Consider the following 17,394-nt stretch of genomic DNA (forward strand, 5'->3'; position numbering starts at 1 on the left):
GAGGCAGTAATGAGGCATTATAACTTTATGAACCAAGACAGTGAGAATTACAGTGAGTGAGAATACATTTTTAAGGGATTCACGTTTAAACAGGGGTTAGTCTTGCATTGCCAGACCTATCTCCACAGCGCTGCGGAAAAAGGTCTAGCTTGACCGCACAACATTCCTGGGTAGGAGAAAAACAGGCTCTGGCTTACTGGCATTTCTGGACCCAGCAACGATGCCGCAGCAAAATAGTCTCGGGAAGGATCTTGTTTTTGTGGAATATGTGCACGTTCAAAAGTTGTTTAAGTCGTGCGACAGAAAACTCTGATTGGACAGATAGTCTAGCTAGCTGTCTGGAGTTACCCTGCAGAGATCTGAGGAGCAGTTAACCAGAGTCCTCAGAAATCCACCAGAGTTTAGAACGCCAACACAATGAAAGCGGAAGGTGAGGAACATCCGGCCCAAAATGAGTGGCCACCTGGCGGAACTTCGAGCGGCAGCGGAACTATCCAGTAAATTAAAAGTAATCGATATAGACTAAAGCTGCATTTACATTGCTACATTTGGGTTTTCAATCGGAGTTTTGTGCCTAAAGCGATCTCCGTACAAACATTGTTTTTTGCTCCAGCAGAACAACTAATCTCCGTTTCAAATAACACGCCCAAACCGCATATCTCATGAACATTTCCGTTTACTGCCGTGCGCGTGCCGGGGTAAACAGGATGCAGCATGTATACTCCACCCGTTGCTGGTAGTTGCCGTGGTAACGTTAGTAGCTTTGTCGCAGAGAACGAGACGTCATGACCGATAAGACCTAGGCTAGAAATCCAGACCCAAATCCGAAAGATTAAGGGTCTGGCCCTGAGTAATGAAAATGGCCCAACTCGAGGGGCGGCACCAAGCTTGCATTTGAAAATCTCACTGCACGCAATTGGATAACACTACGACCAATCACAACAATACACGGGGTGACACTAAACTCAATTCACTTAGCTATCAGCGGAGCTAACTGGTAGATTAAACTCTTGCCGTATCCAGTCCGCAAAACAGCAAAAATGTCCTTCTTGCAAAGGAACAATTCGAGCGCCGTCTTCTGTTCCTCTTTTAGACAAAAAGCCAAGTCTACCTCGTTCATTGTAGCGGCCAAAGCCGTTTCAAAGAGCTGGTGTTCATCCGTAACCATCTTGCAATGTTTACTAATGACTTTGACGTTGCAGAGTGACTCGCTGAGCAAATTCAAATTGTGCTCTCGCGAGAAATCGGGATTTCCAGGGCAGATAAGACCCAATCACGTGGCAAAACTTTGGCGTCAAACCAGCTTCCAAACCAAAACGGGGTCACAAGTGATTTTTATTTTTCATTTCTCCGGTTTACGCCGCCTTCACACTGGCAGTTGAAATCAGCTCCGATACGGCTTCGAAACGACCGGAAGTCATTCATTTCCTATGGAGATTCACAGACCCCATGCGAATGGGTCCGAACCGGGTCCGAACGAATGCGGTGCGAAGAAAATCGTGTCAGTTGCTCATCTGGATGCGTTCAAAAAATTGAACTCTTGCGAAAGGCTACGGACGGTTCCTATCTGACGGAAGTTAGCGTTGCTATGGTACTGATAAACAAACCTGCTAATGCTAATTGGTTAGCTAGCAACAGACACCGAACTATTGACATTTTACCGCTATATCACATTTAATCGCCCTGACATGTCAACGTCTTGGGCAACTTTTATCCACGCAGCAGCCTTTCTATTTATAGCTTTATTAGAGAGGTCAGAGAGAATCGTACATTCAGACACTAATCACTCATTCTAGTCTCACTGCCATTTTTGTGAGTCGCTTCCGAAGCTTTTCAACGGTGTAGTACGACGTCCGCTGGGGGCGTATTGCGTATTGCGGAGCTGATTTCAATTGCCAGTGTGAAGGCGGCGTTAGGGGCTCTGAAACACTGGAACAGTGTGAATGCGAGTAGCAATGTATTAAAAGATATTTGTTTTTAAACCAAATCACAGCAATGTAAATGTAGCCTAAGTGTCATCACAATAGTCGCCTTCAATAGTGAAAATTACTAACGACCTTCTAACAGCTGCAGACAAAGGACTTGTCTCCATTCTTGTTTTACTAGATCTTAGTGCTGCATTTGACACTATTGATCATACAATCCTGTTACAGAGATTAGAACACTTAGTCGGAATTAAAGGAACTGCACTAAGATGGTTTAAGTCTTATTTCTCTGAGCGATCCCAATTTGTTAACATTAACGATAAACCCTCCAAGCACGCCAAAGTTAGCCATGCGCTTCCTCAAGGCTCAGTGCTTGAACCAATTCTATTTTCCTTATATATGCTTCCTCTAGGCCATATTATTAGGAAACACTCAATTAATTATCACTGCTACGCAGACGATACCCAATTATATCTGTCAATTAAGCCAGATGAAAGTGGTCAGTTAGCAAGACTTCAAACGTGTGTTGAGGATATAAAATCCTGGATGACCCACAACTTCCTGATGTTAAACTCAGACAAAACGGAAGTTATTGTGATAGGACCAACGCACTGCCGAACTTCGTTTTCGAAAGATATAGCTACTCTGGATGATATTGTCCTGGCCTCCAGCACTGCTGTCAGAAATTTGGGAGTTATTTTTGATCAGGATATATCCTCCAACGCCCATTTAAAACAAACCTCAAGAATAGCCTTTTTCCATCTTCGTAACATTGCCAAAATTAGGAATATCCTGTCTCAGAATGATGCTGAAAAACTAGTCCATGCATTCGTTACTTCTAGATTAGATTACTGCAATTCCTTATTATCAGGTTGCCCAAATAAGTCCCTTAAGACTCTCCAGCTGATCCAGAATGCTGCAGCACGTGTTCTGACGAGAACTAAGAGAAGAGATCATATTTCTCCTGTATTAGCTTCTCTGCATTGGCTTCCTGTGAAATCTAGGATCGAATTTAAAATCCTCCTCCTGACTTACAAAGCTCTAAATGGTCAAGCACCATCATACCTAGAAGAGCTCTTAGTACCTTATTGTCCCACTGGTGCTGCACGCGCTCCCGGAATGCGGGGCTACTCGTGGTTCCTAGAGTCTCTGGAAGTAGACTGGGGGCCAGGGCCTTCAGCTATCAGGCTCGCTTCTGTGGAACCAGCTTCCAGTCTGGGTTCGAGGGGCAGACACCGTCGCAACATTCAAGAGTAAACTGAAAACCCTCCTCTTTGACAAAGCTTATAGTTAGGGAGTGAGGAGTTGCAGCGGCCCACCGAACCCGGCCCACCTGCTTCTCCTCGTAGTTAGTTATGCTATTACAATTCTAGACTGCAGGGGAGGCTGTTTTCCTTCCTATGACACACTGAGCTGCTCTCTCTTCTCTACTTGTTACTCCTGTATGCATCCTGTCCCAGAATTGCTTGTTACTAATCTAGCTCTGGGGAGTTTACCCCCCGAGTCCTTATGTTTCTTCTTCGCAGAGCGATGCTCTGTGATTCTCTGAAAATACCCCGCGGCATCCTGCTGCATCCTGCTGCATCCTGCTGCATCCACCCATGCTCTGCAGCCCACGCTACATCCCGCAACGCCCTGCTGTGATGTTCCTATGCACAGAGTAGTCTGGATCCGGTATAGGGGACTGCACTACTCAGTATGACACGATGTGCCCTGCTATGACATGAACTTCCACGATAACCTTCGATGTCACTGTGACTTCTAATGTGACTATTATCGCCACTGTTCATCACACCTCCGGCCCCGCGCGCCAGACACCGCCTACCAAGAGTCTGGGTCTGCCGAGGTTTCTTCCTAAAAGGGAGTTTTTCCTCGCCACTGTTGCGATAGCCACTGCTAATGCTTGCTCTTGAGGGAATTACTGTAATTGTTGGGGTTTTGGAAATTACAGAGTGTGGTCTAGACCTACTCTATCTGTAAAGTGTCTCGAGATAACTTTTGTTATGATTTGATACTATAAATAAAATTGAATTGAAAATTGAATTGAATTGAATTGAATTGAATTGAATTGAATTGAAATTGAATTGAATTGAATTGAATTGAATAGGGAATGAGGCAACTAAGATAGTTTGGCCTCGATTGAAAGAATTTTTTTATATTATTTTTTTCATTGCCATATACAGAGCTACTTTACAAACGTAAGAAAAAAACTTGTTGCCTTTGTATGAACTACTGCATTGTGTTGGAGTTTCTTTAGACCAGACACGGTGACACCGGGATCTCTATCTGTCAATCTCTCTGTTTATTCTAATGAAAAATGCAAAAAAATAAAAGGACCTCCTCATTAGCTAGGCCACTTCAGCATCTACAGAACACAAACAAGAAATATGCAAAATGGAAGTTAGCTTAATCTGTCACAAATTTAAGCGAGCCACACTAACTCTTAAAAACTCTAGAACACCTATATAATAATGACAGTCTGATGCCTACAAGGGCATAAACTGCATATGAGTAAATTAAGTGCAAAGGTCAAAGACACAAAATAACAAGTATTAGTTTTCCTAGTATTACATGCTCATACTTGTGATGTCAGTAAAACATTCTCCGAGGAACCCCTGGCTGCCCAGATCTCTGCACAGACAGCTTTGACTCAATTCTCTTGTTTTTTTTTGGTGATTCTCACAGATTCTCACATGCAGTTTTGGGCTTCCAGTACCGAGCCGCCGGAGAAATCAAACACACTATCTCCCAAAAACTTCTCACCCCCCCTCCCCCCACACATACACCTCCCAAGCCCACCACGTCACCATGAGCAGGGAATCAGCGTATAGAGTATCGTTGGTGTTTGTTTGTGCAGTTCGAGGGAAGCTGTCATGATGTTACCACCAGAAGGCAGCCAGAAGACGTGATTTTCCCCCTCTTGCTCCCTATCTCTCCTTCTCCAAGCTAAACAGATTAGATCAACTCTTCTTTCCTGATGTTTCTGTGTCTATCGCCAGATAAAAACTATGTCACCCATGTTTCACTCCAAAAAGTCCTGCATGTAACAGAGTCTGCTAGTCTGTTTGCCTGAAGCCTCAATTGCTATTTTCTTTTATGAAAATACCTGGGGATCTGCAGAATCAGTTCCCAGCAAAAGCTCCAGCTGTAATGTGGCTGTCAAAATAATAATTGTAAAAAGAGAACACTTATGTGGAGAAAAATATGAAGGTTTGGGTGTATGTGGTAAACTAAACTTCTACAGTAATCTGCAACAGACAACCAGAGCCACTGTAATGAGATGCATTTTAAAAACGTTAGATAGATTGTGATTTTAAAATGCAGATACATTGTGATACTTCAGTGACATCTGCTGGTTGTGTAATGCTGGTGGGACTTGCTTGACACCAACAGGAATGAAGGACAAATTCTACCTGGCAACGTTACTTGCAGTCAAATTTTATATCCATAAATGTAAATACTGTTAAAGTTAATCATTCTTTTCCTTCTATGGTAAATAAATTATGCTTTTAATTCAATTTGTGCCTTTTTCGTAAGAGCTTAGCCTACCCCATGGTTTTAACTTTGTTGTTTGTTTGTATGCAAACTTGCTGGTATTTTATGTTTTGTCTTTACATAATTTATTAATCTGCGGTAATGTTTAATGTTCATAAACAAAGTTTGTTAAGAAAAACACTTGTAATAGTAATAGGCTACCACAGACAGTTTAGTAGTTATACAGTATCTTTGTTATTAGGCTACTAAGTAGGCTATTTAGACAAAATAGGCCTATGTCATAAATTTGTGGTCTGGTTAGGGTTTAAATGATAAGTAGTATCCCATAGGTATAAAAGCCTCATTTAAATTTATAATATTTTATTGAGACTGTGGTTTCTGTAAATTCATCTTTTTTTTAAATGTCCCCAACTTCATGCATGAAGTAGTAGGTTAAAAGCATAAGCATAATATCCTACCACCAAGGGTGTAACTTTGGTTTGAGAAGTGGACAAACACACACACACACACACACACACACACACACACACACACACACACACACACACACACACACACACACACACACACACACACACACACACACACACACACACAAACACACAAACACACACACACACAAACAGAAAACACTTCAACAAATAGGAAAACAAAACAGCAAATAGGAAAACACTAGACTAGAAATCTATAGACGCCAGGGGGGTCTAGGCACTCTCCTTTGGCTTGCGAGCTGGAAAAACCAAACTCTGGTCAGGCCAATCACATCGTGTATAGAGTCGGTGGGCGGGCTTATGGCTGCTGCTGCTGCTGGGAACAGCGGTCTTCTGGAAGACTTGGAGTTAAGATTTTCTTTGAGAAAAGAACAAAGAACAGCACTGAAATCATTCTTAAAAAAGGAAGATGTGTTCGGAGTTTTGCCGACCGGATAGGCAAAAGTTTAATCTCTCACCTAGCTCCGCTACCTTCTTCATTGCTCTGCCTGGTTGTAGCGTTATCCTATTGCGTGCAGAGAGAATTTGAAAGGTTTATCCCGCCCCTCGGATTGAGCCCTGTCAATGGTGAGTTCCCAGACCCAACATCTGGATGTGGGTCTGGCTTGTCAGGCTAGGAAAACACTTCAATAAATCATAAAACACAACGGCAAATGGGAAAACAAAACGGGTCGGTGTTTATTTCATCCAGTGTTTTGAAATGAGAAACGGCTAGTGTGTCTGTTAAAAGTATAGACAGTGAGGCGCTTTTCCATGTTTTTTCACCTCTCCTTCCTGTTAAAAGACAGAGGAGGGTCCATCCTCTGCTAGATAGGCCCTACCTTTTCCGGTAGAAGTTAATGCCGTTGTGTTTTGTGTTTTCATATTTGTTGTCGTGTTTTCCTATTTGCCGTATTGTTTTATGATTTGTTGAAGTGTTTTCATATTTGCCGTATTGTTTTATGATTTGTTAAAGTGTTTTCATATTTGCCGTATTGTTTTATGATTTGTTGAAGTGTTTTCAGATTTGCTGTATTGTTTTATGATTTGTTGAAGTGTTTTCAGATTTGCTGTATTGTTTTATGATTTGTTGAAGTGTTTTCAGATTTGCCGTATTGTTTTATGATTTGTTGAAGTGTTTTCATATTTGCCGTATTGTTTTATGATTTGTTGAAGTGTTTTCATATTTGCCGTATTGTTTTATGATTTGTTGAAGTGTTTTCATATTTGCCGTATTGTTTTATGATTTGTTGAAGTGTTTTCCTATTTGCCGTATTGTTTTATGATTTGTTAAAGTGTTTTCATATTTGCTGTTGTGTTTTCCTATTTGCCGTTTTGTTTTCCTATTTGCCGTTGTGTTTTATGATTCGTTGAAGTGTTTTCATATTTGCTGTCGTGTTTTCCTATTTGCCGTTGTGTTTTATGATTTGTTGTTGCGTTTTTCTATTTGTTGTTGTGATTTGCACTTCAGAGCCACCGTAGCCGGGCATGTCCCCCCTGTCTCAGCTGAAAATTACACCCCAGCCTACCACAGTGTAGAAATTAGGCCTGCATTCAAAATCGTTTCCATTGTGTGATCGTTTATAGGCCTACTTCTACAATTCAGAGGGAAATATTGTACTTTTTACTGCACTACTTTTACTTGATATAATATACAAGGAGGTATACTTTATTATTCCTTGTTAAAAAAAAAACGGTAGAGTTAGTCAACTGTATACATCTGTACTGTTATGCAACGTATTGTTACAACGCTACTTGGCGTTGTCATGGTTACCACCAGAAGCTCTTTGCAGGGGCGCTAAACGGCCAGACGGGGGCGAAGCTTCCTAAGATTTCTACGAGTGTCTGAAGCGAGGAACCAGTGAAAGCATCACTCAGGTAGTAAAAGGGGCAGATCCGAGGACCAGATACGAGCAACTGTGGTGCTGCTTAGCTCACACCCCTCCGGTTGTTTTTCAACGGCGCCTCACTGCCTAACCTCGACTCTTCCTGGAGATCATGGTGGCTAAAACCAGAAAACAGTCCGGGAAGAGTCCGGCGACCCAGACTGACCGCGACAAGAGCCCGCTCGTTTCGCCCCCTGGCAAAAGTAACGTTAGGCGACCAGGCAGGGAGGGCAAAGCTTTCAACAGCTCTCATCCAAACGGGCTCTCGGGCATCAGGCACAAGCTCGGGCTAACTCCCTCTGGAGCCGTGAAGCTGGGAATCACTCTTCTCCTCGGTAAGTTAGGACTGTTAGCCAGCTAGCTCATCCTAGCTAACGGCTGCTAACGTAGTCTATACTAGTAACTTAGCATTTAGCGTATCCGCTAAAATTAAGTTATCTCCGCTGCTGATTAGTTGGCTAACGTTAGCTCACCTGAACGCTAGCTCACCAGCGTTAGCTACCTATTGTTGCTCTTCATTTCAGTCGCATTAAAGTAGTCCGTGTTCCTCTCTGCGTATGTGACATGATAGTTCAACACGTGTTAACATGTTTTCTGGCAAGGGTCAAGCTAATGTTAACATGATTTCTCTTCAATATGCACCACCGTAGCCACCCACAACATTGTATAAGCCTTCACCCCTGTGTTTATGGCTTCTTTCTGGACCATAAAAAAGCATTATTTTTGCAGCACTTAAAGTTGATTCTCTCTGTCCACAGCTGCTCTGACTGGCTATCTCCACTGGTGAGTTGCTCTCACAGCATGTTATTACTGCTCATGCATCACTGCTGTGTTTACTTATGGATGCAGCACTTTGCTCACATATTTCTCCTCCTATGGTTAGGCATCATCTCTCACAGCTGTTTGAGAATGACAGACACTTTTCACACTTGTCAAACCTGGAGAAAGAAATGGCTTTCCGGACAGAAATGGTAAATCCTCTTTATTTTTTTTATTAGGTATGCACTAATAAGCCAGTACTGTTTGAGTTTAAGTGCATAGCGTCTTAGGCAGTGTCCCCATTTAGGGTCCTGAAGACTGGTGTATCTGGTAATGCTTGTTATAGGCTTGTTTTCAAAGGAAGACATTTATTAAATATGAAAATAATGGGCAGATTAATAATAATACAAATAACCATGAGTTGCAGCCCTAGTCACCATAAAGGCACATTAGCCTTCTGTTACACTCAGCCTTGAAAAAGTATGAAGTGTCACAGTCCCAATGTGTGTTATAAATAAATATTGAGCAGAGCAAAGCGAGTAGGGCTGTGCTCGATTGAAGAAATTCTTAGTCGACTAACACTCATTCAATTGTATCGACTAATCTTAGTTGATTTAATCGACAGATCTGTAAATCTGAGTTTCTCCGCAAAGAGTCATGTAAAAGCACCACTTTAACTCGTGTTTACCAGAGATGTGCTTGTACGTTTCTTGGAAATAAGTCATTCAGCATGAAAAAAAAAAAGCATAAAACATGACTAATGGACTAAAGAAATATAAGTTGACTAAGACCAGAACGACCGATTAGTCGACTAATCGACTAAAAGGGAGCAGCCCTAGAAGCGAGCGATGCTGCAGTTTGTAATGTGGTATTGTGGTGTTGTACAAAACAAGGTGATGACACAGAGCTAGAATAATGACATTGACATTTCCAAACACCATTTCTATTTAACAACCAGAAGAACAGTTGAACAAAGGTGACCTGCGAGTCTGCCAGAGTTGGGCGAGGCAATCGCAACAGAAAAGCAGGCTTTAATTTGTCAGCAGCATAGGCTTCAGTTAAAGTGAATGTGGGAGACAAAATGAATATTCAAGGCAGAAGTGTATGCGGCCATACTGACTCCATAGCTGCATCTCGTGTCGCTTAAATTGCCTCCTCGAGTCCTCCACTTTCCTCCATTCCTAGCGTCTTCATCTCTCCCACCGACGAGGCGCAGGAGAGACGCGAGGAAATCATGGGAGGAGAGAGGCAACAAGCAAATGCGTTTTAGAGGGACTAGACGTCCTTTCCTCTGAAGCGTCGCATGAATTTGTCAGCTGTTTGGGCGGAGTTAGCAACTCCTTCAGCTGCACGGCTTCCGGGAAGGCTGCTCTCGTGTATCTTTGCTTTTAGCTCCTCAATGATCCCTCCTCGGTCATCGGAGCAGAAATAAGAGCTTTGAGACGGCCTTCACCGAGAAGGGACAGGAAAAACATCCGGTTCGGCCAAGGACCGAGGAGTCAAAGAGCTATCAAATAAGGGCCATGGGATGTACCCATTATCATCTGCAGAAAATCATCCTATCCTCCCACAATATTACCAACGATATTGAACTTCAAAACTGATATTTGTGATTCTAACAATATACAAAGTGTTGGTGCATTCCTATTTTCTGTCGCTTTCCGTCATGACTCTTGGTCGCTGCACAAGGGCAAAATCAGCAAATGTCATTTAATGTAGCATGTGTTTAAGCATCACTATAACTGTGTAAAAGTTCTCATTCTTATTCAACATGCAGCACAAGCTTCATGCCCTTTTTAGAGATGTGAGACAGTAAAGGTGATGATTTTATCACATGCAAACTGTATTTTTCTTCCCTTGCCCCTGCTGTGTGCTACAGTACCAAATGTGCTGCGAACTGTTGCCATCTGCTGAGTCTGTTTGACTCACTTTTGTTTCCTCTTTCTGAGTTGTTTGTTGTGGTGCAGTTATATTTAGTGTATTCTCTCTCTCTCTCTCTCTCTCTCTCTCTCTCTCTCTCTCTCTCTCTCTCTCTCTCTCTCTCTCTCTCTCTCTCTCTCTCTCTCTCTCTCTCTCTCTAAGCATCTCCTTTTTTTTTCTTTGTCTTTTTGTTCCTCCGCTCTCTCCCTTGACATTTTTATTTAAATTTCTTTCTAATTTTGAGTTTTTATGCATGAGTTTAGTCAAGTATTAATTATGTTCTTTTGGTTCCAGGGTCTGTATTATTCTTACTACAAGACCATCATTGAGGCTCCCTCTTTCCTGGATGGCCTCCACATGGTCATGAACGATCGGCTGACAGAGTACCCCCTGGTTATTAACACGCTGAAGAGATTCAATCTCTATCCAGAGGTAATGCTGATTTGGCATTCTATTGTAATATATTGCTGTTATCAGACTTTAAAGTAATAATCCAGAAGACTTTCATTTAAATAAATGTCTGTTAAGTCACTATCTATTGTCGGTAACACAATGGTGATTGAGCCGATGGCCCCGTGATGAGCCCTTGCGTTTGCAGTATTGCGAACTGGGTGTGTGTGGCAACGTTTCTGGGAAAAATCCAAAGCAGCGCACAGTTAATGACCGCTTCAGTGTTCCGCCAAAATGGGGAATAACACGACAGACTTGCTCTTGTGTGTGAGGCAGCGTACTATTTTGACTATTCCAGTCTCCGTGGGTTGGGAGTTAACGGCCCAGGTGGCAACTGACTGACTACCGCTTATTGCCATAGGTGCCACCAAAGAGAAGGAAGCAGATATTTGAGATAACTTTTAAAATGATTAAAAACATAGTAATATTTTACCCTAAGTTCGTATCAGATACAGTTTTGTAAGGAAAGTTAGATGTGAAATGAATCATTTGCACCATCTCTTGCAAAATGGTTGAGGGTTGACATTTTTTCTTAGGAAGAAGTTCTTTAGCTGTGCAGATATAAATACATCCTTTACAAGATTTTATAATAATTCTACTGTAAGGTCTTAAGCAGGCCTGGCAAACTCGTTTCCTTTTAAGGATTCGGGTTATTCTGAGTCACTCACCAAACTGATCCGGGTTGTGCAAAACACTTGAGTCACTTCAGTCAGTACTGATTTATAGGCGAGCCGAGGCGAGCTTGCAATGTTTCGGACTGTTTGCATTTTAACGTACTACATTTATACACCAAAACCTACAGTAGACCTAGCTAGGCTACGGGCAGAACATTGTATGTTATTTCAGAAGTGAAAGAATGGCTTTTGTTGTTGATTTGCTTTACCCTGGGCTCGAGGAGAGCCTTCACTCGCTTGTTTGCTACAGATCCACTCATGGCCGGCTGATTCGCGCAATTGACTGACTCGTGCGAGTATCGAAAACTCACGAGTCATCGAGGACTCGTGAGTTGTCGGCGAGCTTGCAATGTTTCGGACGGTCTGCTCGACCTAATTGCATTTTAACATACTACATTTTACACCAAAACCTACAGTAGGCCATAGCTAGGCTACGTGCAGAACATTGTATGTTATTTCAGTTGGAAAGAATGGCTTTTGTCTGCTACAGAATGATCCACACATGACAACGTAGCCGACAGACTCGCGCCGGAGCTCGCGGGTCGTCGAGGACTCATGAGTCGTCGAGGACTCGTGAGTTCTCGAGTGGTCTGTGAGCTTGCAATGTTTCCGGCTCTGAGTCTGCGGGTCAGGAAGTTGTGTCTCAGACTGTCTCTCTGCTCACTCTGAGTTGACTTGTGGAGTTGTCGTTGCTTACGAAATTGTAAGTTATAAAGCTTTTGGCAGCTAAGATGGCTAGGACTCGTAGTAGCTAATGTTGCAGGAGGTTTGTGTGTGGCGCTGTTATCATTTTAGATAGAATTGTAGTAGGACTCTGATCCGAGTTAATGATACCAGAGACTCGCGACTTGTGAGTTAATTTAACGAGTCGAGTTAAAGATCTGAGTGAATCACGACTCAAACAGGTTTAGTCTGAAGTGTGACTGGTAGCAGCATAAGCATCTGGACGCATTGTGTTTTGGGCTTTCCACTGCCTAATGATTTTTTTGGAATACCGTGGCTTTTGCAGGTTGCAAATCGCCAGGCGCAACACACAGATTTTCTTGTTGAAGATGCCCCGATCAGACCAGTTGCGTTTTTTTTATTCTTGCTAGACAACCATCGAATCACCAGTCCTCAGCCAGCCGATATTTCATTGGGAAGAGTTAATGCCGTTGGACTTTTTTTTTTTTCATCGAAAGATGTTTAGGGCACTCCGGCCACAAAACGTGAGGCGCAGAGCAACGCAAAAGCAGCAAGCAAAACGCTTCACTCTGATTGAAAACAATTACAAAAAGCCGCCCCATGCCGCTAAAACGCGCTCTGTCTGAACAGGACCTAATGCTGGCAGGGAATATAATGGAATTGGTACACAGACAGAAAGGTCTTTTAAAAAGTGTTTAAAAAGGCTTCACACTGATTCTGATCCGTCTCTGCTCCCCAGGTGGTCCTGGCAGGCTGGTTCCGGATGTACACCGGCGTAATGGGATACTTTGGGATCCCCACAAAAATGTGCTGGTCCATCAACCGAGGAGAGGGACTCAGTCCTGTGGACAGCTGCGAAGGTACAGACTGTTGCCTTGGAGCTGCAGTCTGATCTGCAAATACTCTTATACACACACACACACACACACACACACAGACAGCAGGTTGAATGAAGACTACATTACACAGGCAGATAGTTTCACTGTTACGACCTGGAGCTACACTAACATTTAAAATACTATTATAATATTGACTGGATGACTAATTTCTTCACAGACTTTGATGATTCTCTTCAGTTGTGGACAGATGCAGTCAAAACAGCATCACGGGGATATGGCAGTTAAGAGAAAATGTATACATTTTACAGAAGGAATAGAACAAAAGGAAACGCACAACATATTTTTGCTTAATATGTCTAATACTTTTCTTTTAAAATGATTACTTGTCTGTCAAAATGGTTTGTCAATTAATTTTCTGTCCACTCATCAATTAGTCAACTAATTGTTTCAGCGTTATTATCAGTTGAAATAGAAAAATAAATTGAGGTGAGGGAATTCTGAGATTGAAAAAGCAAAGCTCACAAATTCATGTCAGACATAAGTTGACATTAAGGATCTAAATGAATTGGTAGAACAACACAGCCAGGGCACTGTGTTATTATAGTAGCCCTGCGGGAAAGACAAATGATTTTTAACCTGTTACAGACAAACAGTTTTCTGGTATTTGTTCGCAGGATCGTTTCTGAGAAGGATAAATCCGCTGACAGTAAACAAGCAAAAACTGTTGTCAGCTTTCCGTTGCGGAGCTGCAATCTGTGTGTTTCTGTCAGTCTCATTAGTGAGAGCGAGGCACCCCCGGGTCGATGTACTCAGGCTGTTTTCACAATGTTTACACAAACCTGACGCACACGCTGCCTTGCATAAGAGCTAACAGTCAGAGAAGTGGGAACATTTCCTGTAAATGTTGACTGGTACATTATGTTGTGAGATGCAGAAAGGCAACATTTTACGTCACTTTAATACTGAGCTGCTATGGGAACAAGCTCCGTGATTTACCGTCGAGTCGACGGCTCTTAGTCATGTCAACACATTTCCGTGCACCTTGTTAGTCCTTGCCAATCTTTTCTGTGAACCTGCTAATGTAGTGAGGTGAGGTGTATTTGCGTCTACCCACTAGGTCTCTGAGTCCAATTTGAGGAACTAACTTTCTGTATCAAAAAGGGGGACCCATTATTATTCAGTGTAATATATTCTTATGTCTACTGTTTGGATTAGGTCAACACCCTCGCTGGTCAAAGGGAAGTGTTCTGTAACTTCCCCAGACCTCCAATATGCCACATATTCTCACTTACTAATGCAAGTTCAGCTTTAGTGTAATCTAAACATGAGATATGTGTGATCTTTATAGACTTCCGTCTGCAAAGAGAAAGTTTGGTTTATTTTCTCCCCTGCCCTGTAAAAACAGGGCAGGGGAGAAAATAAACCAAACTGAGGACCACAATGGAAATAAGTCTTGGACTTTATTGTGTTTTTATCCTCGATTGTATTTGATGTCCTTTTATCATGTGTAAGGCACTCTCTTACAATTAAATAAATCAAATCAAAATCAAATCAAAAAAACAACCTCTAGTCCGATTCAAACTGATCCTTAGTCTCTCCCGACAGTGCTTTATTTGAGAGGTAACTGGAAGTGTGGGAAGAGAGAGACCTAGAGGGGGACTTACCTGAAACAAGTTGGATTCGAACCAGGGACTTTAAGAGCACACAGTATATGATGGGCCCTATCTTGCACTCAGCGCAATTGCCTTTGTACACCGACGCATGTATCATTCCTATTTTGCACCCGACGCACAGCGGACTTTTCCCTCCACAGACGCATGTCGGTAAATTAGGGAATGTATTTGCGCTCCTGGGGGCGGTTCAGCAAAAAGAGGAGGCGTGTTCCGGCGCAAACGTTACTTTGTGCTATTCTGCAGTTTCAGAAAACAATTCCGCCACTGACCAGGAAAAACCTGGTCTAAAGTCAGTGGCGCTAGTCTAAAGTCAGTAGCCGTTATTCAGATGCTATTTTAGGGGCGCATGCTTGGCCATAATGTAGCGTGCGCAACGCCGCATACATCTCTCATCTAAATGGATGCAGCAGTTCCCATTTTGCAAACCATACATAATTACAAAGGAAAATATTACTGAAAATGCGCTTCATGTGTTTGGATAGGTCAGGAGGCACTTTACAATACAGTCCTCAAAAAGTCGCAGCATTCTTTGTGGCTTGTTGTGTTTTACACATTTCCATGAATCATGGATGTGTTGATGACATATATGAGGAAATATTAGAGGAATTAAGGAGACGTGATGTTGAACTACGGTGGGATTGGACACTCCGGCGGAATCTGGTGAATCTGGAGTAATGCCCGATGCGGTCCTGGTGGAGCGGGTGGACGGAGATGGAGTGGGTGGAGGAGGAAGGGGCACAACAGGAGCAGGTGGTGCGTTTGGAGGCCCACGCTCCATGGCTGCAGCAATCCTCTCCAGACTTGAGGAGATGCGCCCGAGAGGCCGCAGCAACATCGCCACCCAGCCAAGACGGGCATTTGTTATTTTGCCGCATCCCGGACAGCTCCCGCTGGCGTGCGCCGGGCAAATCCGCCGTCATAATAGCAATCTGCCATGGAACAAGCGCGCCTGCTCTTAAAGGGAATGTGAGATGACGCTCTGATTGGTTATTTTCACGTTACGCCCAAACCACACCTAGCTACTTCAGACCAACCCATTTAAGATTTGCGTCGGGCGCAAGAGTCATTTATCCCGCCGGTATCATAGCAACAGCGGCCGAGATCCGCCCACAAAGCTACTTGCGTTTGGCGTTTCACACTTGCGTTTCAGATCGTTAAAATAGGGCCCGATATGTGTTTTAACCACAAGGCCATCTTCCGCGGTTTGACCGTTTTTGTTTCGCAACTTTAAAATGTCTAATGTCATGTGAACTGCAGTCGATGTCATTGCTAACTCTCTCTGTCGGCCCGGAGACTGCCAATGTGATTGCCTGACAGGGCGTAACACACAGCAGAGGTTTCTGCCCTAACTGGATGGAGCACGCAGACAAGTTAAGTCACGTCAGTGGTGGAAGACCAAAGTTCAAAAGTAACCATAAAAGAAAAGTTGCACGGATTATACTGTATCTTTATACAACCGCATGAAATGGATTTGTCAATTGTACTGTTGTACAAAATAACACTCCGATACGCTCTTCATATGACTTGGATGTCAAACAAAATACATGCCTACAGAATTCCCCAGAGCTGAGTAAAAAATGTACCTCATTTAAAAAAAAAATATATATATATATATATATATCACAAAATTAGCCGCAACATATGCCTCTAAAACACAATGAAGATAAAAAAACAGGCCACAGAGAGCCTGCAGCAGGTGATTGGTTGGGGTTTGTGGCATCCTCATAGGAAGAGCAAGGCACCATGAATTTGTCATCCTGGCCAAGAGCCCTGCAGAGACACTACCTGTTTCATGGGCTATTTTTGCACACTGACCTAACTTACAGTTTAGAGGAGACTGGTGCATGCCACCTTCAGACTGTAACAGAAATTGAATAAAGACACAGGTGTGTTAAGGGAAGTTTTAAGAACATAGACGTAGCTTTTCCTCTCATTTGAATTGGTTAGAACAGTTTTTTGTGTGTCTTTGTATAGTCTTTATATTATCAGAATTTAGTGACACTAAAACAAAACCCTCATTCTTGGGAAGTTTTGGTTGGTGAGAGAGAGAGAGAGAGAGAGAGAGAGAGAGAGAGAGAGAGAGAGAGAGAGAGAGAGAGAGAGAGAGGAGCTGGAACCAGTCAATGTTTGGCAGTTTTGGGGTTGATAAATGACGATCATTAAAATCATTGTCAAGTACTTCTTTATTTCATCAACCAATCAATTAATCAATAGTTGTAGCATTGTCTTAAGTCTCCTCAGTGCTTGTTTCCATTGTGTGTGTGTGTGTTGCACATTAGGGATGGGCGACCCGGCGTACTTCTACGTGGCCTTTGTGTTCCTGCTGAACGGCGCGATGATGAGCCTGTTCTTCATTTACGGCGCCTACCTCAGGTAACTCCGCTCTCGCTGCTGTCACGCTCAGGTGGGCATCGGAGACGAGGTGATGGATTTTTATGGGCCATGTCTTTGCTCAGCAGTCAGCTGTCAGACCTAGACACAATCCAGTTAACAGAGTACAGCGGTTTGTCCTGTCAAATATGTATTGGAAACATGAGATGGAGGATGCTCCTTTCTGAATCTGTCGTTTGCTCTCTGCCTCCCTTATCTTCTGTCCTCGCTTTCCATTTTTCCCCGTCT

At 42.9% G+C, this 17,394-nt stretch overlaps 1 protein-coding gene across 1 annotated transcript in view; it reads left to right on the forward strand.

Annotated features, from left to right (window-relative positions):
• The first annotated feature begins 7,888 nt into the window (after positions 1 to 7,888).
• The window catches only part of dpy19l1l (dpy-19-like 1, like (H. sapiens)), a 34,220-nt gene continuing 24,714 nt past the window's right edge, over positions 7,889 to 17,394 (forward strand). Inside the window, exons 1-6 of the mRNA XM_039806046.1 lie at positions 7,889 to 8,111; positions 8,535 to 8,559; positions 8,660 to 8,747; positions 10,750 to 10,887; positions 13,003 to 13,123; positions 17,055 to 17,148. Coding sequence (XP_039661980.1) covers positions 7,889 to 8,111; positions 8,535 to 8,559; positions 8,660 to 8,747; positions 10,750 to 10,887; positions 13,003 to 13,123; positions 17,055 to 17,148 — 689 coding nt within the window. The remainder of the gene's footprint in view (positions 8,112 to 8,534; positions 8,560 to 8,659; positions 8,748 to 10,749; positions 10,888 to 13,002; positions 13,124 to 17,054; positions 17,149 to 17,394) is intronic.

Source organism: Perca fluviatilis, chromosome 7, assembly GCF_010015445.1.
Source record: "Perca fluviatilis chromosome 7, GENO_Pfluv_1.0, whole genome shotgun sequence".
NCBI lineage: Eukaryota > Metazoa > Chordata > Actinopteri > Perciformes > Percidae > Perca > Perca fluviatilis.